Raw genomic sequence first — 20590 nt, 5'->3', positions numbered from 1 at the left:
AAAGGTTATAAGAATTTAGGACCACTGCATCCTGTCTTAATCCAAAGTACCGGAAAACCTTCCACATGCCCAACCTGAAAACTGTTCCCCATCACTACCATCCAGCCAAACAATCGGCTACAATGCTCTTCCTCTTCTAGAATGTTGCTGACCCAGGCCATGGGCTTGGCTCAGCACTGTTAGACACATTACTCTTAGCCTATCCCCTGGAGATTCTCCAGAAGCACAGAGGCTACATAGGGGTGACTTCTGGACCAAATATTAGGGAGCATGAATTGGGGGAATGGGTACAGGGCACACGTAATGTCCATTCCACTGGTTGTCTGGTTTTGCTTCTCCTTTTGGCAGGAATAGGTGCTAAGCTGCTTGAGGCAAACCTTTGGGAAGACTGCTCACACCATACGCAGAAGGCTACTGGTTGATTCTTTTTTTTTTTTTTTTTTTTTTTTTTTTTTTTTTTTTTTGAGATGGAGTCTCACTGTGTTGCCCAGGCTGGAGTGCAGTGGCACAATCTTAGCTCACTGCAACCTCCGCCTCCCAGGTTCAAGCAATTCTCCTGCCTCAGCCTCCTGAGTAGGTGGGATTATAGGCACATGCCACCATGTCTGGCTAATTTTTGTATTTTTTTTTTGAGACAGTCTTGTTCTGTTGCCCAGGCTGGAGTGCATTGGCACAGTCTTAGCTCACTGCAACCTCCGCCTCCCAGGTTCAAGCAATTCTCCTGCCTCAGCCTCCTGAGTAGGTGGGATTATAGGCACATGCCACCATGTCTGGCTAATTTTTTATTTTTTTTTTGAGACAGTCTTGTTCTGTTGCTCAGGCTGGAGTGCAGTGGCATGATCTCGGCTCACTGCAAGCTCCGCCTCCCAGGTTCATGCCATTCTCCTGCCTCAGCATCCTGAGTAGCTGGGACTACAGGCGACCGCCGCCACACCCGGCTAATTTTTGGTATTTTTCGTAGAGACGGGGTTTCACCATGTTAGCCAGGATGGTCTCAATCTCCTGACCTTGTGATCCGCCTGCCTCGGCCTCCCAAAGTGCTGGGATTACAGGCGTGAGCCACCACGCCTGGCCTGTACTTTTAGTAGAGATGGGGTTTCATCATGTTGGCTGGGCTGGTCTTGAACTCCTGACCTCAAGTGATCCGCCTGCCTTGGCCTCCCAAAGTGCTGGGATTACAGACAGACATGAGCCACTGTGCCCGGCCTGCTGGTCGAGTCTTTTTTTTTTTCTTTCTTTTTTGGTAGAGATTGAGTCTCACTATGTTGTCCAGGGTGGTCTCAAACTCTTGGCCTCAAGCGATCTTCCCACCTCCACCCCCCGAAGTATTGGGATTGCAGGCCTGGTTGATTTTGACAGGTCCACTCACAGAGACTGACTTCTCACAGAGTGCCATAGGTCAAGAAAGATGTGGTGTAGTTTGTGAAAAAAGCAGAAGATTGGATTCACACATCTGGATTTGAAGCCTGGCTCTGCCACAAACTCGCTGTTTAATTAACCCGCTTAATTTACTTCACTTCTCTGAGTCTCTGTTTTCTTACCTCTAAATGGGGAATAATAGTACCTTATTTCAAGGTTGTGGTGAATTTTAGTGATAACGGTTTAAAGCCGGGTGTGGTGGCTCATGCCTGTAGTCCCAGCACTTTGAGAGGCCACGGTGGGCAGATCGCCTGAGGTCAGGAGTTCAAGATTAGCCTGGCCAAAATGGTGAAACACCCAACTCCACTAAAACTACAAAAATTAGCCAGGTGTAGTGGTGCACGCCTGTAATCCCAGCTACTGGGGAGGCTGAAGCATGAGAATCGTTTGAACCTGGGAGTCAGAAGTTGCAGTGAGCCGAGATTGTGCCACTGCACTCCAGCCTGGGTGACAAAGTGACTGTCTCAAAAAAAAAAAAAGAAACTGTTTAGGAAGTGTTGGATTTTATTTGTTATTATCATTATTTAGTGGCTCAGGCCAAATCAGTCACCTCTTTGGGGATCTAGGGGTATTCACAAAGTTTCACAGTGATTTTTTTCAGGTGGCAGGAGTAACAAGCCAAGGCTAGAGATGTCATTGGAAAGAAAGCAGTAGTCACTCAAAATAAGGAATGGTTTGCCAGACGCAGTGGCTCATGCCTATAATCCCAGCACTTTGGGAGGCCAAGGTGGGTGGATCACCTGAGGTCAGGAGTTTGAGACTAGCCTGGCCAACATGGTGAAACCTCATCTCTACTAAAAATACAAAAAACTTAGCTGGGCATGGTGGCAGGCACCTGTAATCCCAGCTACTTGGGAGGCTGAGGCAGGAGAATCTTTTGAACCCGCGAGGCAGAGATTGTAGTGAGCATCATGCATTGCACTCCAGCCTAGGCAACAGAGCAAGACTCCCTTTCAAGGAAAAAAAAAAAAAGGAATGGTTATGACACTTTTCAATTGCAGCAGCGTGGGAGAAATATTCCTCCTGTTAACGTTGCAACTGGCTTTCTGGTGTCGGCTATGACAGTCTGAGGCATGGTAGGGGCACAGAGCTGACTTACTCTCTTTATCCAGACTGATTTTTTTACTCTTTCAGTACTGGACTGGTTTTGATGCTTTCACCAGTAACAGAAGCTCAAGCTGTGCTCAACTGACCCCCAAGGATCCAGCCTGTCTCTGGGATTCTCTAGGCTGTCCCAGAACTCCTCCCATGACCAGGGAAGTGTAGGGTTGGAGTTTGGCCCTAGCCCTCTTATCTATCCACCTGCAAAGCCATTTTAGTAACAGATTTGGAAGCAAAGTAAGGTTTTTGATGGAAGCTTGGTCACCAGCACTTCACTTAGGAACCAGTGCTAGGGAAGCGGGTGGGACAATTTCTGAGTGTCTCCTGGGACAGACACATGGCTCCGCTAGGGGTATGGAGGTTATGTGTGGGTCAAATTGCTAAATAATTTCCAAAACTCACTACAATTAATGGGCCGACCTATTCCCCAGTGCCTGCTTTACTGGAATTGTTTGGCCCCATCCTTCCCCCATAGTAGAGTAAGCCAATTTAAATTTTCAATGAAGCACTTCTTCAGCACTTGTGTGATAATAATCAGCTTACAGGTCAAGGACCTTGGCAATTCACCAAGGAGATTGTTACATTTGAGCAATTCACCATTACAATCCATGGGTCCAGAGGTTCCAGGAGCCTGCTTCCCGCCACCTCCACCAGGATGCCAGGCATGTGAGTGAAGCTAGCTTGGACCCTGCAGTCCAGCCCATCTGCCAGCTAAGTACCACAGTTAAAGCCACAAGAAGCTGACCTGTCTGGCCAAGCTCTGTCCCAATTTGTAACCAACAAATTCCATGACATAAAATAGTGATTGTTTTAAACCACCAAGTTCTGGGGAGTAGCTTGTTACTTAGCAACAGGTAACTGGAATAGTGCTCTCGGTAAGAAATGGCAGGAGGGGAGCAAACTATATGCAGTGAATGAAGGAGGGAGGGCCGAGCCAAGAGAAGCCATTGGGTGGCTTTTGGTGCCCTCTGCATGAATCATGAATAGAAATATCTTAACTCTTACTGGAACTTTCGTTTATCTGGCCAGGAACAATGCCAGAATTGGGAGGGGACTTAGAGATCATGTGGCCCAGTGGTATCAAACATGGCAGTCACAGGGCATGTGAATGTAATAGATGGCATTAATAGCCGCAATTCTTCCCACCTCCCTGTATCTACACCCTTTCCAATCTCTTTTTCAACTCCTCCCATCAATTTTGGGGAATGGATTTCCCCACCCCTTCATTCTGAACTTAGCTCTCTAACTTGCTTTGGCCAATGATGTCTTAGCAATTGTGACAGAAGTATTTTGGTTCCTCTCTTACTCTTACAACTCTCTGCCTTTGCCATGACAACATGCCCAGGCTAGGCTGGTGGAGATGACATGGAACAGCGCTGTTGCCTCCACTCTGCTGGCCAAGGCCATCCTAGATCAGCTGAACCTCAGTCAACTGCCAGGCCTATGAGGGAGCCAATCAAGACCAGAACTATCCAATTAAGGCCAGTCTAAAGCCAACTCAGACTTGTGAGCAAAATAAATGCTTAATAGTCATTGAGTTTTGGGATGGCTTGTTACAGAACATTATGGTGGCAATAGTTAACTGAAGATAAAACTCCCTTCAGTGACGGACATCACCACTTCCCCACTGAGATGGTTCAAGTCTAACTCCTATTAACATCTGAGGGAACAAGCACATTGCAGAATTAAGTAGCAGAGGATTTCTAGACTTAATATGTAATTTAATTCAATCCAAATGTATTGAGCACCCATTAGAGACACTACAGCGAATTAAAAAGGAATATGGCCACTGCCTACCTAGAAGTTTATACAGTCTAGCAGAGGAGCCAAGACCACGGTAAATGTGAGCACTGCTGAAGCAGAAGTGGAGAATGGAAGCAGGAGGTCAGGATCACTTCTAGCCAAATGTCAACTGGGAGTCAGAGGTGTGTGTGGCATAGCATTCCAGGCAGAAGGAATCTGGTAAACTAAAATGACAATAGGATATGTCTAGGGATTCGGTTTAACTGTTGCATGGTTCTCAGACCCAAACTAAGCCTTCCTTTTCAGACCAAGTAAAATGGCCTCAGATGTGATTCAGTTTTGAACTTCATACCTTTTAAAAACTGAAGTTCATCCTTCAGTTTTGAATGTCACACCTTTTAAAAGCTGAGGTATACTTCCTAACGATTATAAACACCAAATTAAAAAGGAATCATTTAGTTAGCTATTTAGGCTTAAGCACAGAAGGTTCTTAAAAGAACCCTATATTGCTCATTGATTTCTAAAAGAAAATGAAACCCACCAAGACATGAAACGTATTGCTGACCTTCACTTTTATTTAAATATAGTGATCTTTTAAGAGAATAAACAAAAAATACTTTACACAGCAAATATTTTACATAAATGTAAACATGCATGTCTACTTCATAATTAAGCAAAAAAACTTTTAGGCAGAAGATTTTAAAAATAAAGAATGAGACAACGAAACCAAGACTGAAATAACAGAAGTAACAAAAACTCACATTTCCTAACTCTTCAATTGGTCTTGTCTTCCAACCTATTGGTTAAGGCCTGAGTTTCAGAAATCTTACCTTCCTTGCCAAATAGAAACATCCACTTTGGCTGTATACAACATTATCCACATAACACACTAATTCTCTTTCAAAATAATGTAATAAATACACCATTCACACACACACACACACACACACACACACACACACACACACCCTGCTGAACCCGCCTCTCAAATAGGAAAATAAGGATTTTGGAATTTTCAAGTTTTCCTACAACCAAAGCACATACACACACATTAACACCTTACATAGAAAAAATGATTCTGCTATAGAAATAAAATCATTAATGAGTGGCATGATTACAAACCTCTAGTTCATTTGTATTAAGTTTCTTCAATCACAACTTTACTAAGGCTTACTAAGCGCCTCAGACACTTCAGATTTAATTTTTTCATCTCATCTAAATGACCCACAGTACAGTAGACATTGTACAGCACAAAGAAAAGGCAATTTTAATAATTCATTTAAAGACTTCTAAATCATGAAAGTCAGCATGGATACTTTCAGCTGTCTCCAAATGCCTGGAATGTTTTCCTATGTCTATCCTCTGCACTTCACTGGCTGGGTAGTCTTTTCTGCCTTCTACCCCACCAGGCTACAACCATTTGAATGTCCATTCCTGTGGATACCCCAGGGAAGAGATAAGAATGACAATCCCTGCTTTTTTTTTTCCTTTTTCTTTTTGTAGAAACAGGGTCTCGCCATGTTGCCCAGGCTGGTCTCAAACTCCTGGACTCAAGCAATCCTCCCACCTCGGCCTCCCAAAGTGCTGGGATTATAGGCATGAGTCACCACACCCAGCCCAGTACCTGCTTTTAAGGAGCTCATACCAACCAGAGTTCAAGCAAAAAAAAAAAAAGGTCAGTATGTACACACAGGGCACTCCATGTGGGTTGAAAAAAAGACAAGAGTCCACAAAGATGGTACCCACAGAGCCTCAAAAGTGGGGTTTGGAGGGAGAGAAGGAGAATGAGAGAAGGCACAGAGGCAGGAAGAACAAGTCCGGTTTGGCTGGCAGGAGGGCATCTGTGAGAAGCCATCTGTGAAGCCAAATTCTTGATTTCTAAAAAGAAAAGATTCCTTACTCTGGTGGGTAAAGCTGGAGGGCAGAGGGCAGAACCACCAAAGGCTTTGTGCAGAGAACAAAACTGAAGCCATGCTAGAGAAAAACCATACAGTGTTGGGCAGGACAGATGACAGGACAGAGGGTCTGAAGCTCAGGAAGCTTGACTCACCAAGCCAGTGCCACATGCAAGTATTTCCTATAGAAACACATCTTGACCCAACATGCCAAAAACCACAGTTCTGTCTACAGAAATCAAGGCTTTCAGAAAAAAGTTGGGGGGCGGGGGAGAGAAAGAGAGGCTTAAACAGATATTTTTAGTTCAAGTTCCTGGAACCTGCCCCAGTTTGAGCAAGTTAAGAGCAGTGAAACAATTCCTACATCCAGTAACAATTCAAGTCTCCTAATCATGACCTTGTGAAACCTTCCCTGAGCTGTCATTACCAAGGAATTATAAAGCAATTATCAATCCACTATAAATAAGTTCCTACCTGCCATTAAATCCACCAAAATCTCATGATGGGCTGAGCCCAGCATGGGGCCCTAGCATAGACCTATTACCTACACTAGGGTAGATGGTGTGAGCATGCTGCTGGGCAGTGGCTCTCTGGGCTCACTATGATGATGAAACAGTTGACTCTGTGAGTTTTAACTCTAACCAAAGTCCCCACCACAGACCACCTATTTCCTTTCTAAGTCCAGACTGCTTCCCCTCCACTAGCTGGGGAGGGAGAGGCCATATAAGTGGAGGGACCTGTGGAGGAAAAATTATTATTACTATCTTGATGTCTGCTGAACCAAAGTGGATGCAAATTTCTCAGGACATATTCATCCAAACTACAAAAACAGGCTACTCCATACTGATTACAGGATGACTTATCACACATTCATTAAATATAGAACATTGACTAGCGACCAGTGTCCTCCAACAACAGATTCATTTGGAAACGGCACACTGTAGAAGGCAATCTTGTGACTTTCTTCTAGTTGTATATAAAAAATACAAATCGGTCGGGGAGTCAGGTACAAACAGTGGTACAAAAGCATGAATAGATATGCCTTATCAAAGAATGTGCTCATTTCATATTGCAGAACTTCTATCTAGATTCTGATTTTTAGAAACTTACTGCTGGTTCATTTGTTCGGAGAGGTTTCTTCACACCTCTCTTCCACTCCTACCTCCCCCTGCTAAAATCCACTGACTGAAGAATACTTAGTATGGATCCACATGGAACCAAAAGCCCCAACTGAATGGAGTCACATGCATCAGCACAGTGGCTACCGGTTTCATCTGCTCACCCAGACTCATGTATTTAGGGACTGAATTCAAGCTAGAAGCACCCAACACTTTTGTCTTTTGGAATCTAATCAAAGTGCCAATGTACATCTAAAAGTCCCATGTATAGGAATCTCTTGATTCCTACAAATGAGATTCAAGGGAGATTACAGTGAGGAAAGCCCAGAGAGGGGGCAGGAGACGGGCCACAAGCCAGGTGTGTACTTCCCTTTCTTAGTCTGTAAATGACAGGTTGAGCTCGCAGGACTCTATGGTCCTCACCAGCTGACACTCAAGGACTCCATTCTGTATTCTGAGGTCCATTTCTATCCAGGCTTGTCAGGCTGAGTCAGACAAAACTTCCTTACCACTTTGTGTCAACAATTTAAAGTGGTTTTAACATATTTCTATGATGTAGTTTGAGGTTTTCCCTCTCTCTCCTACCCATCAAAGACTTCATTTCACTGGTACCAACCACTTGGCCAAACTGATGGCTGCTGAGGTTTAAAACTGAATCTCTGGCCTGGTGAAGATATGGCCTTTGAGTATCCTAGATCAGGGCACATTTATCTGTTTTTCATTAACAATGTTAACTAAATAGAAATATAATTCTGTTAGCTCTTCTACAGGTCTACTTAAACTTTGAAAGATGAAATTTTTCAAAAATGACGAGAAAATCACCCATCACCACTAAGTTAAAGACTTGAATATGTGAGAGCTCCAGAGCCTCAAACTCCTACTACAGTCACTGATCCATAACATTTTCCTCTTGCAATGGACTCCACGCCAAAGTAGCTCAGTCTTGCGGCATGTTTGTGCACCAAAAAGTAGATTTCGAAAGATCCAGCGCTAGTCATCACTGTCACTGCCAGACTCACTCAACTGCAAGTCATTTCCTATTAAAAAAAAAAAAAAAAGTAAAATCGTAGAATCAAACAAAAGTACAGAATTTAAAAATGACTTCCTCACAATTTTTTGGTTAATTGCCTTGGTTATCACACTACAGTAAAACCTTGTTAATTCAACTTAGGGAAGAAAATCAAATTGGCTCACTGAAACAAAATGGTGCTTTTGGTTATCTACAAAGTACAACAATACTGCATATTAGGGTAGAGCAAAGGAGAAGTAAGCTAGATAACTTTTAAATGGTTTAATAAATAGCAAGAAAATATTTAAAATATGGCTGGGCACAGTGGCTCACGCCTGTAATCCCAGCACTTTGGGAGGCCAAGGCAGGGAGATCATTTGAGGCCAGGAGTTGGAGACCAGTGGCCAACATGGCGAAACCCCATCGCTACTAAAAATACAAAAATTAGCCAGGTGTCGTGGGACATGCTTGTAATCCCAGGTACTTGGGAGGCTGAAGCAGGAGAATCACTTGAACCCGAGAGGCGGAGGTTGCAGTAAGCCGAGATTGCACCACTGCACTCCAGCCTGGGCGATAGAGTGAGACTCCATCTCAAAGAAAAAAAGAAAAAAGAAAAAAAAAAAAAGAAAATATTTAAAATAACTGATTCACCATTCGGTAGAACTGATCACATTAAGTTGCTTTATAAAGGCAACTTAAGAAAATATCCAGTAGGCTTCCCATTAAGAAAGGTGAATACTGTTAACACCAGTAATATGCTAATGCAGTATCTGCTCTGGCACACCTCCGTCCAGGATAGTCACATTATCTTAAACTTCAAATCTGAACTAACGTGCTTTACAAAACCCCAGATTCTTGTTTACTATGCAGAATTTGAAGAATATAATTACTTAACATTTCAATCTAGTACAATAGGAATACATATAACAGAACTCCAGTTGATACCACTTGTAACAAAAGTGATTTTCTTTATTTCCAAATTGCTAATCTCTAGGCCAGTTCTCCTCAAAGTCTATTCTGAGGACTCTGGGGTCCATGAAACCCTTTCAGGGGGGTCTGATCCTGAGGTCACCCCTTTTCTAACTACCTACAATGCCAGATTTTCTTCATATACTTCAGTCTCTATGTTAAAGATGGGGCATATAATGGCAATGTCTTGAGATATTTTTGGTTGTCATGGGGCTGGGGAAGTGGGAGGAGACTGGTACTGGCATCTAGTGGGTAGAAGTCAGGGATGCTCTTAAACATCCTACAATGTGCAGAACAACCTCCCACAAAGAAGACTTATCTGGCCCAAATTGTGCATAGTGGTGAGGTTGAGATTATCTCTGCCTGCTCCACAATAGTTGGATTAACTAGGTTAACTTCCCCACTGTTGCCTCTAGACCTTCCAACTTCCTCAAAGGAAGGTGTACCAAGAGAAAACATTCATCAGGGTTCCAAAGAGAGAAAAGCATAGAAAATTAGCCCTCTGCTCACCTTCAAAACAAATAAATTTTTATTCTTGTTTTCCTGTTTTACTTTAATATCAACTGCATTAAAACCCACTGAGGCCGGGCATGGTGGTTCATGCTTTTAATCCCAGCACTTCGGCAGTTGGGGAAATTACTTGTACTCAGGAGGAGTTCAAGACCAGCCTGGGCAAAACAGTGAGACCTTGTCTCTACTGAAAATTTTAAAAATGGTTGGGCATGGTGGCTCATGCCTATAATCTCGGCACTTTGGGAAGCCGAGGTGGGTGGATCACTTGAGTCTAGGAGTTTGAGACCAGCCTGGGCAACATGGCGAAACCCTGTCTCTACCAAAAAAAAAAAAAAAGAATCATGCCACTGCACTCCAGCCTGGACAACAGATCAAGACTCTGTATGAAGGAAGAAAAAAAAAAGCCACCACATTGTCTGGGGACAGCAGATTCTTTTTTATAAAAGTTCAAGATAGGCCAGGCGTGGTGGTTCACACCCATAATCCCAGCACTTTGGGAGGCTGAGGCAGGCAGATCATTTGAGGCCAGGAGTTGGAGACCAGCCTGGTCAACATGGCAAAACCCCATCTCTACTAAAAATACAAAAATTAGCCAGGTGTGGTGGGACATGCTTGTAATCCCAGGTACTTGGGAGGCTGAAGCAGGAGAATCGCTTGAACCCGAGAGGCGGAGGTTGCAGTAAGCCGAGATTGCACCACTGCACTCCAGCCTGGGTGATAGAGGGAGACTCTGTCTCCAGAAAAAAGACCAATGGGCAGAGAGCAGTATGGTGGCAGGTAGCTCCCCGAAAGTCTGGTATAAAAGCAAAAACAGCCTACCTGTTCATGTTTTAGTGTTTTCTAGAATTCACAAACACCGGTATGAGCCAGTGGAGAACAGAAATAGAACAGATTTTTCATCTCATTTCCCTTTTTTACTGTTTAGTAACTCACACCTTTCTGCTCCAAATTATTTTTAACAAGATCCTCTCCTATGCCTTAAACATCTTTAGGTTTGTAAGTTCTGGCACAGGACAAATAGAAGCTGCACCTACGGCCCTCTCTCAGCCATAAAAGGGAGCACACACTTACTGAGGGTGTTCATGAGCTGGTTGCTTCCTTGTGGCCGGCTGGTTCCATTGGCAACGGCAGGCCTACTGTTGTAAGGCTGCTGGTGTGAAGGCTGCGGAGGAGAGGCTGGACCATTGTCCTCGCCTCCACTGCTGGAGCTGTCGTCATCACTTCCCGAAGAGCTCTCAGAGTCTGAAGAGCTGCTCCCACTGCTGCTGCTCATCTGTTCAATAATGTCAACTTCAGCTCTCAGCTCTGGAATAAAGGATATGACATGGATCAGCACAGCAGCCCTTTTCAAGGCAGTGCATTGGAGCTTCTATAAATAGTAAATCAGCAAAACCAACAGCAATAAGAAATAATTTAAAATAAAGTCCTACTTCTCAATACCTTAAAAAATGTACAAACAAAATTACCAAAACAAAAACACAACCTGTTTCCAGCGACACAATGGAAACATTAAATTCACTCAAAATAAATAAAAAGCAAGACTGTTTCAGAATAATGGCTGTTCTGTGTAAGAAATGAATTAAGTCCATTTGCCTTTATCTACTAAAAGAAAAATTATGAATATTATGAACTAGGGGATAAAACCGTAATTCCCACATAAGAGAAGACAAATATTATGTAAAGTGGTTGAAAAATATTTGACTAGGAGTTGGAAGGTCTGAGTGCTTGTTTTGGATTTACCTCTAACCAGCAGTGACACCCAGGTAGAAGTCAATGAATTTTCCAAGCCACTCTGGAAAAATGAAAGCCAGATAGCCTCTAAGGTCCTTTCCAGTTCTCATGTCTCATAAATAAATGGAGGTTTGCAGGAAGAACCATGGTGACTAAATAAAAATGGTAAAACAATATTCTTCCTCTTCACTCTTTACATATTTGACTGACAGCCATACCTGTCAGGTACTGCATTTTTTACAGATATAAAATATCAATGTTAACTAACCATTTGAAGAAAGGTGCCAGATTTTCCTGTCCAGGCATACCATGTGGCCTTAAATGGCTATGGCTCCTTTAAGCATAATTGGCAACAACTAACCACTCATGCTCTGATTCCTACTCAACCTAAGTGAAAACTTCCATAACAGCATTCCAGTATCCACGAGGAAAAAAAAACAAAAGGGACAAAACAACTGTACACAGTGCAGAGTGATGTCTGCAGCCATTCTATAGGGTGGAAAAGGCAAATTTCCCTACTATTATTATGGATTTAGTTATTTTATAAAACTTATAAATATGACACTTGGCCTCACAACTTCTAAAGAGTCTGGAGGACTAAAACCATTCATCCTGGGAAGGAGAAAGCCAAGGTAAGCTTCTTTGTCTCAGGTTTGCAGTGGAGAGAACCAAACCGGACCTTTACGTCTTTCTAGGCCAGTATCTGTTTCTATTGGTCCTCATGGCCTCTTTCATATTTACACACTTTGTGTTAGCACAGAACATTTGCTTATGGTATTTTAAAAGGCACTTTAATCCTTTTTTTCCCCCCAAAAAGAGATGTTATTGCCCAGGCTGGAGTTCAGTAGCTACCAACAGGCATGATCATAGCACACTGTAGCCTCCAACTCCCAATTTCAAGCGATCCTCCTGCCTCACAGTAGCTGAAACTACAAGTGTGCAGCACCATGGTCAGCTCCTCCAGCCTATATACTAATGTAGAGCTCAGAAAGGTTGCCACCTATGCTTAGTTTTCACCTCCAACACCTAGAATCCTTTCTTTCTCCAAAGCCTTAGAGGTGTGCCATATGGAGCTTTAGATGGAAGTCATGCTTGTTTAAATCCTAGGCCTCTAAGCAGAATGCTACAAAGATAGCCACAAACTCAAGTCACTATTCCAGGATTCACCCTTATCAAATGAGATAAGTGGCAGAAGCCCCCACCCTCCCCATCTCTGAACAGTGAGCTCTGCACACATTTTTTTTATGGCATTGAATGCCCCAGCCACCGTATCAATACAGCAGCCATGCGATCTCCACAAGAAAATTCAGCACTCTACTCCAAGTTGCTATCATGGATCCAGAAAATGTTCTCCACCTCTTTTGATGTCATCCAACTGAGGTTCAGGTGAAGGGTTATCTTTCAAGGGAGAAGTTTTGGGTCCAACTGGAGGCTTCGTTGGAGCTCTGAATGGCATAGGTGGTGGAGGTGGTGGTGGCTGTGACGTCTGTGGAGGACGAGTGGGCTGCTGTTCCATTCGGGCCTGGATTTTACTGCTGCCCTCAGCTCTGAAAGGAGATACAGACATTAACTTAGCAGGGCAAAAATAGTGGTTCTCAAATTTGTCCAGGTGACTGAAAACTCAGAAGTCTCTGTAGAACCCCATGTTGTTTCCAGACCACTTCAAAATACTAATATTTGTAATTTTATCATGTGAGCTATTCATTCAACATTTGAGTGTCTACTATAATCCAGTACTATGTCATGTATCAGGGATACAAAGATGAATAGAATATTTACTGCCCTCGATGAGCTCAAATGTATAGCAAACAAATGTAGGATATAATGCAACTATGAAAATCCATTTTACTAGTAGAAAATACATTCATGCATCCCTTAACAATGAGGGTAGGTTCTGAGAACTGCATCATGAGGTGATTTCATCATGCAAATAGCAGAATGTACTTACACAAACCAAGATAGCATATAATTTTTTCACATGAGAACCCAAATGTCCCACCACCATTACTGAATATCAATCATTCCCCCTACTTGATCTGCAATGCCAATATCAAGTGCCATATATCAGGTTTCCATACATGCTCCATTAGAATCTTAAGGGACCACTGTCATATATGTAGGTCACTATTGACCAAAACATCATTATGTAGTTATAATCATGAGTGCATGAGTTCCTAAATAAAGTAGCTCTTAAAATATTGCCCAGCTTGAAAATTTTTTCCATTATCTATATACTGCTTGTTCATTTCATCACATGCCAGCTCTTGCTCAGACAAGCAGAATTCCATCCCAAGCTGAGAATATTCTATCAGTTAACAATTTCTTTTGTAAATGGACTAGGCTAGTGCTTCTAAAACTTTTGCTTATGCACAAATCACCTCGTGATCTCTGCAGATTCAGATCTAATAGGTGTTGAGATTCTGCATATCATCTAGGTGATATGATACTGTTAGTTGCCATATCACACTGAGTAGTAAGGGAATATACCACAACCATCAGATATTGGAGGAATAACGGTAGCACCTGGTTCACTGTAGGTAATGAATACAAATAAATAGAGTGGCAGGACAGGAGCAAGGACTCTGCAGCACACTTTCTGGGGTAGGTCAAGCTCTCTAACCCTCAGTCTCCGTATCTTTTTTTTTTTCTTTTAAAAGATAATAATAGCACCTTTCGTACTCACTTTGGCAGCACATATACTAAAATTGGAACAATACAGAGAAGATTAGCATGGCCCCTGTGCAAGGATGACACACAAATTCGTGAATGATTCCATATTTTTAACAAAAGAAGTAAAAAATAATAATAATAGCATCTTTCTAAAAATTACTTGTTAGATAAAACAATGCATATAAAGGATCTAGCAGAGTGCCTGGGACATGATACCCCCTCAATAAATGGTACCTATTTTTATTTTCTGTGGAATGAACGAACGAAAAAAAGAATGGCTTAACGAAGCATAGAAAACATCAGGTTGTGACAATCTTTACAATTTAATTACTGTATTATAATAATTACTGTATTATAAGTGAGCTATGATCATGCCACTGCACTCCAGCCTGGGTGACAGAGCAAGAGACCTTGACTCTTAAAAAAAAAAAAATACTGTATTATATGGTAGCAAATAGAACCACTAGGTTATTTCTATTTATAGAATGAATTTTTATTTTCAAATAAACTCTAACTGGCTTCATTTTAGACATGTAATAACTGTTGAATTAAAGAGTTCACTATATTAAAAAATAGGCAAAGTTTTATTTTGGTATTACAGTAATCTCAAATATATCTTGTAAAAAAATTAATGTTTTCACTCCAATTAAGTATAGTATATATTACTCCTTCATAATTATAAGTCTATGTTATCTTATCCATTAGGTGGTACTGTAGCAATCATGAGATTAACAAAATAGGCTTAATTATAAAGTATATCCCTTTCCCTAATGGTTCCCATGTTTTAGGTCTTAAAAACATTATTTCTTTTTATTGCATTTGAGGAAGACATATTTTACTCATTTGTCTGAGAAGACACAGGTAGAGTTAAGATTATTGATAGAACACTATGAGCAAGCAGATGTTCACAACCTTATAAAAACTGAATAGATAACAGAGGTTTGGAAACATGATATAAACCTGCATCTGGCTATTCACATACCTTGTTTTCTTCACCTGAATGCTGCTACTGAGTTTTTCCAGCACATATTCACCAGTGTCATGATTAATAATAAGCACACAGTCTTTCTGGTAAGGCCGTTTGTTCCCCTTGAACACAGTCATGGGTGGTGTGGATCCCTATTTGCCACAAAAGTATAAGATGATCAAACTAAACATACCAGTTATGAATATCAACTGAATTTATAGATGACTCTACCTGATGAAATCTTTTATCAGAGCTATTCAAAAAGAATAGGTTGAACTGATTTCTATTTTATCTCCTTCTGGTTTCCGAAGCAAAAATAAAGGAGAAATAACATAGCAAGAATTTGTGAATGTGCAATGCGTTCTAAGTAATCAAAAAGGTAGTATAAAAATTTTAATTACTATATACATTCCAAGAGGGAAAATTAACCATTACTTTCATTATACTAAGCAGAGTTATCACTCTGTATAGTAAAACTGTGAGTGATCTCTTTATTTCTTTGTCATTAGAGAGACCAGGGTTTCCCCTTCTCATGTCAAGCAACCAACAGAGCATTTTCCAAGAGAAGGTCATTATCCTGGTTGGCTCAGAATAAATAAATCATGTCACTCATCTGCCTAAGCCTTTCAATGACTCCTCAACTGCTCTCAGGCCAAAGGATAAAATCTTTAAACTAGCCACTTGGCCTTGCACTACCGGGCCCTTCTCTGGCTCTCCACCTCACCCTGCAGCATACTCCCCTGCGCATGTGCTTCAGAGCAGAAGGCAACTGGCTGCCCTCCGATCCTCAAGCTCTCTCCTGCCTCCGGGCTTTAACAAGGCTTCTGCCGGCTTTAACAAGGCTTCTGCCAGCTATATCCTGCCCCCTCTCTTTAAATGACCCAACCTCCAGATCTGCTCACAGGTTACTTCCTTAAGGAAGCCTTCCCTGATTTTGTAGAATAACTGCTATATTTTCTTGTATTTATTTAAACTCCAGACCATAAACTCCACAAGGGCAAGAAATGTGCTTGTTTTGTTCAAGGTTGTATTCTTCATGCCTAATAATGGGCCAATGTGTGGGAGGCATTTGATTAATATTTGTTGAACATAGTATTTAATGCCTTGCTTGGAATCAAAAACCGCTTGGCTCCTTGACTCCTTATTTATATAGTAAAAATACAGAGCTAGAAAGAACTTTAGGGACCATTTATCTAAACCTTTCATTTTACATATGGGAAACTAAGGTCCAAAGGGAGATGATGTAACTTGCCAAAGGTAATAAGCAATCAAACAGCAGTTTGAATGGGCAATTTTTCCTCAGCACAAAGCTTTCCAGATCTCCCTGTCCAGAGACTTTTCATTCTGTCACCAGCTACCGAGAACTTACGTTCCAGGACAGGGGTGTGACATGCAATAACACATGTTCACTAAGAGCATCATGTGACCCTTTGGTGCTTTGTCATTAGTGCTGCCTTGGGCAGGGCTTCACAAAAGTCTTTCTCTGCAAGGGTTCTTAATTCAGCTTTCAATTTAGTTCTTCATCCCTAAATCAGCTGATTGTGCCACACCTCTAGCTCCTGCCTGCCTTAACTCCTGGCTTGGTTGCCTCACACTCCTGAGCTGTTGTGGCCATATAATCAGCAGGGCACCTAGGGCTTTTCTCTCTGGAGTTGCTTGGGAGAAAAGCTATATCTAAAAGAGGGGCTAGGTGTCCAGACAGAAACCTTGTTTACTCAGTAGCAGATGGGGGAAAAAGGAAGATTGGGGAAAACGACGAATAATCCTTTTTTTTTTTTTTTTTTTTGAGAGGGAGTCTCACTCTGTCACCCAGGCTGGAGTGCAGTGGCGTGATCTTGGTTTACTGCAACCTCTACCTCCCAGCCTTAAGCAATCCTCCCACCTCCGCTTCCCAAGCAGCTGCAACCACAGACATGCGCCACCACCCCCAGCTAATTTTTTGTATTTTTGGTACAGACGGGTTTCACCGTGTTGCCCAGGCTGGTCTTTTAACTCCTGAACTCAAGCTATCCACCCACTTCCACCTCCCAAAATGCTAAGATTACAAGAATTATTTTTAATCAAGCACCTGCCTAGCATGAAGTCCACCCCACCCCACTCCCCAAAATTCCTTTTTTCCTTATGTTGCCACTTTAGAAATCTAAACATTTTTAAAAGTGGGAAGTTTAAATTGCAATAACATAAAAGACAAAGATTCATTGTGATCTTACATTTAAAAAAAACAATGAAATAAACTCACAGGGATATGTGGCAGTGTAATTGTGACTTCATCTCCTTTGCCAACTTGAAGCTCTCCTTCACAGGAAGTGTCTATAGATGCTGGTTTAAAATCATCTAAAGGGAAAGGAAAAAAACCACTTACCCACCAGGTTACCCACTGGGCATCTCCATTTAAGCATTAAAATTATTACTTAGATGAATGGAAAATAAAAATAATTTAGAATTCTTAAAAAACTTTCATTATGGAAAACTTCAGATACACAAAAGTAGAGAGAATCATACAATGAGACCTGGTGTACCATTACCCAGTTTCAATTATTACCAACTCAGGGACAATCTTGTTTCATCTATACCTCCACATACTTTTCCTCTGACCCCTTTTTGATTATTCTAGGGGGAAAAAAGAATTTACAGGCCATTTTATTAAACAAAGATATTCCCTTCTCCCAAGGGAGAGATGAAAATTGTCTCTCATCCATAATAAGTTGCTTTTTTAGGGTTGTGAGGATCAAAAGTAACAGCATATGAAACAGATTCTGTGACTGTAAACTCTATATGAAATATGAAAGGCCACAGCATCATCAAAAACTGATTTCATTCTGCATAGAAACTGTCAAAATTAGTATTTGCCATACTCAAGTTCCATAGCTGTTTTTTTTTTTTTTTTTTTAATAGTGACGGGGTCTCACTATGCTGCCCAGGCTGGTCTCAAACTCCTGGGCTTAAGCTATCTGCTGACCTCGGCCTCCCAAAGTACAGGGATTATAGTGTCAGCCACCACTCTCAGCCAGTTCCACAGCTTTAACCAAGACACTTCGTAGATGTTCACAGCAGACAACTGAACTGTATCTCCACAAGTTATCCTGCTCGTGTTTCTAAACAGCAGTTAGAATACAACATAATAGCCATCTTAATTCACATTCACACCTGCCTCAAACTGCATGACAGGTGCACACATGAACTATATGATTTAAATTCCACACTGCCCTTCACCAAAAGAAAACATCAACTTAGTAAACTCTTCAGGAAATGATGTTCTTATCTTATTCCCATCTCTTCTCTCTGAAAGAGCTGGATCTGCTGTCAGTAGGAAGCATAGCAATGGCACGGCAAGTGACTACACAAAGATGGGATTTCATTATCTAAGACGCCCTCTTCACATGTGTTGAGTCACATCTATTAGGTCCTCTGACAAAAACAAGTCTTAACGACAGCGTTAGCGCCACGGAAACCAGAAGTTCATGAATCACGGAGGGATGCTCTGTCAGCCAATTCCTAACTGCCAAATCTTCACCCAGGACAGGGTGGAAGTGCACTCTCTCAACAGCGTCTATAATCATGTAGAAAAACGTCCGGCATAATGACTATTTCGACATTCCTTACGCCTGCTCTTTTCTGCTTCCAAACATAGACCAATCTTTAACCTATTCAGGCTCACGAACTCTGATTTGACTCTTTACCCACAAGGAACTTGGTCTGGAGGAAAAGCCCGGGTGGTATAGGTGACCTCAAGACATCCAAGTCAAATGAAGCACAGAAAGGAGATGGAAGAAGACTCTGATGAGGCGCAGAGAGAATGCCAATTCTTTGGCTGTAGAGGGGACAAAGCACAGTAATTGGGAGTCCAGGACCAAGTCGGAGGAGGAAAGCAGGGAAGAGAATGGGTTCGGAGTGGATGAGGCTCATAACAAACAAGAAGCGTCTTTTAAATGTGGAGAACCCTGATGGGAGCATCGGAAAGGAGGGGAGGGGTTTCGAGGGAGAAGTGGACCCGGATAAGAGCAGGGAGGTTTGCCTTGGGGAAGGGAGGTTTGCCTTAGGGGCGAGGTGGGGGGCGGGGAGGGATGGAAATGGAAAGAGGCCAAAGACCTTTGGAACTAGTGTTTGAGACTGTGAGGTAGAAGAACAGTAGGGAGTGACGAAGATTTGGGAGAAATAATCTGGGTAAAAGGAGGGACAAATCGAGGGCCCAAAGGATTTGGGGTTCGAGAGAAAGTAACTGACGCTGGCAGAGGTTCCCTGGAATCTGAAGGGCCGAGGGAAGAAAGGAAGGAGTCAAGGTTGACATGTGGCGGCTGGAGCGGCCGAATGGAACCGTGGGGAGCGCTGACTTACAACGAATAGTGTGGAAGGAGGCCCGCGGCCGCTTCTCGAAGCTCTCCCCGAGCCTCAGGCAATGTTCCTCGCGGTCCAGCAGCGGGTTCGCAGTCCCATTCATGGCCCCGCACCTGCCGGGCACCCAGATCGGCGCTCTCCTGGGGCAGCCGCGATCCGAGCTTCTGGCGCTGGCGTCTGGGAGGACTGTGCTCCCGGGCCACCGCTCTGGAAGGCAAGGAGAGCCGAGCCGGCACCCACCCGGGTCCAGAAGCAAGTCCTCTCCTCTGCGTCGGGGTGGGAGAAGAATCTGAGGAGGCAAGGCCGCGGGACTTCCGGCGTCGGGTAGGAACTTCCGGGTTCCTAGCGGAAGTGGCGGGGGCGGTGCCATGGCAAAAGAACTCCGCCGGGAGAATCCCAATTCGTGGTCCTCAGAATTGGTTCAGGGTTGTTTCGCGGTTCCTCCCATATTCTGCCTCCGAGTTCCAGTGGGGCTGGCTGTGGGGTGAGTGCGCCTGGCCCTAGCCCTACAGGTGAATTTAGGAACTGATGACGGTGAGCCCTGAGCGTGGCTGACTAGATTAATGCGGGTCGGCTAGCCATCATGGACGCCCTCCTCAGAGTCTAGGGGCCCATGCGGCCTAGTCTATCCTGAGGGTCCTGAGATGGATTCTCGGGACCTCAGCCACGCGTCACTGGGTCTCTTTCTCCACCTTGCCCGGTGATGGCGGTGCGAGGGCCTCAGTCCCTGCAAAGTGACGCTCCCTCTGGTTCCTACGACAGCCTCTTGTGAGTGCGATCAGGAAATGAGCCCACCCAGGCTTAGCTTCATTTCCCCCGAAAAAACGGAGCTCCGACCCTTGGAAAACGGTGACCTCACTTGTATCTGACAATTGACCACCCGCTTCCAGCTAAGGCCATTGTGGTTTTTAAGTCACCGCTTTCGCGGGCACTGAAAATTGAGGAATATTTTCTTCGCAAGGTTTCCCAATCAGTTCGTGAGAGCGTCCTTTTTCCTAAACTAAATCGATTTATTGTAATAGTTGACTCATCTGGTTTGAATAAAAGTATGGTGCATGAAATAGTCTTGGCCACTGAATGAATGTAAGTCCTCCGAAGGTAGGGACTGTGTCTTTGTCTT

The 20590-nt window shown here is 43.0% G+C and overlaps 3 protein-coding genes and 1 non-coding gene across 5 annotated transcripts in view; 3 read left to right on the top strand and 1 right to left on the bottom strand.

The window, feature by feature from the left end:
• The window catches only part of COLQ (collagen like tail subunit of asymmetric acetylcholinesterase), a 116593-nt gene extending 110707 nt beyond the window's left edge, over positions 1-5886 (top strand). The window contains exon 18 of the transcript XR_010113924.1: positions 5767-5886. The gene's annotated coding sequence lies outside the window, so the exon portion shown is untranslated. The remainder of the gene's footprint in view (positions 1-5766) is intronic.
• Positions 4819-19840, bottom strand: EAF1 (ELL associated factor 1). Its single transcript, XM_055295512.2, has 6 exons — positions 19471-19840; positions 17375-17469; positions 15151-15287; positions 12855-13045; positions 10839-11072; positions 4819-8313 (listed from the first exon to the last, which is right to left on the bottom strand). The coding sequence occupies exons 1-6, from the start codon at positions 19838-19840 to the stop codon at positions 8267-8269; spliced, it is 1074 nt and encodes a 357-aa protein (XP_055151487.2). The 3' UTR covers positions 4819-8266.
• On the top strand, positions 14174-14280 carry LOC129492478 (U6 spliceosomal RNA). The gene has a single exon (XR_008660905.1). It is a non-coding gene; the product is annotated as a U6 spliceosomal RNA (small nuclear RNA).
• The window catches only part of METTL6 (methyltransferase 6, tRNA N3-cytidine), a 47935-nt gene continuing 47151 nt past the window's right edge, over positions 19807-20590 (top strand). The window contains exon 1 of one of the 2 annotated variants that reach the window (XM_055295502.2): positions 19807-19954. The gene's annotated coding sequence lies outside the window, so the exon portion shown is untranslated. The remainder of the gene's footprint in view (positions 19955-20590) is intronic. The other variant, XM_055295509.2, reaches the window with a different exon arrangement.

Source organism: Symphalangus syndactylus, chromosome 10, assembly GCF_028878055.3.
Source record: "Symphalangus syndactylus isolate Jambi chromosome 10, NHGRI_mSymSyn1-v2.1_pri, whole genome shotgun sequence".
NCBI lineage: Eukaryota > Metazoa > Chordata > Mammalia > Primates > Hylobatidae > Symphalangus > Symphalangus syndactylus.
This window is presented reverse-complemented; position numbering and strand designations above follow the sequence as displayed.

Coding starts and splice junctions, on each gene's coding strand:
- EAF1 (XM_055295512.2), bottom strand. CDS start 19,840: ATGGCACCGCCCCCGCCACTTCCGCTAGGAACCCGGAAGTTCCTACCC. Junction 13,046..15,150: donor ATTCAGGTGAAGAAAACAAG/GTATGTGAATAG, acceptor ATCTCCTTTCAG/AGCTGAGGGCAGCAGTAAAA. Junction 11,073..12,854: donor GTTGGATGACATCAAAAGAG/GTGGAGAACATT, acceptor CCTTTATTCCAG/AGCTGAGAGCTGAAGTTGAC.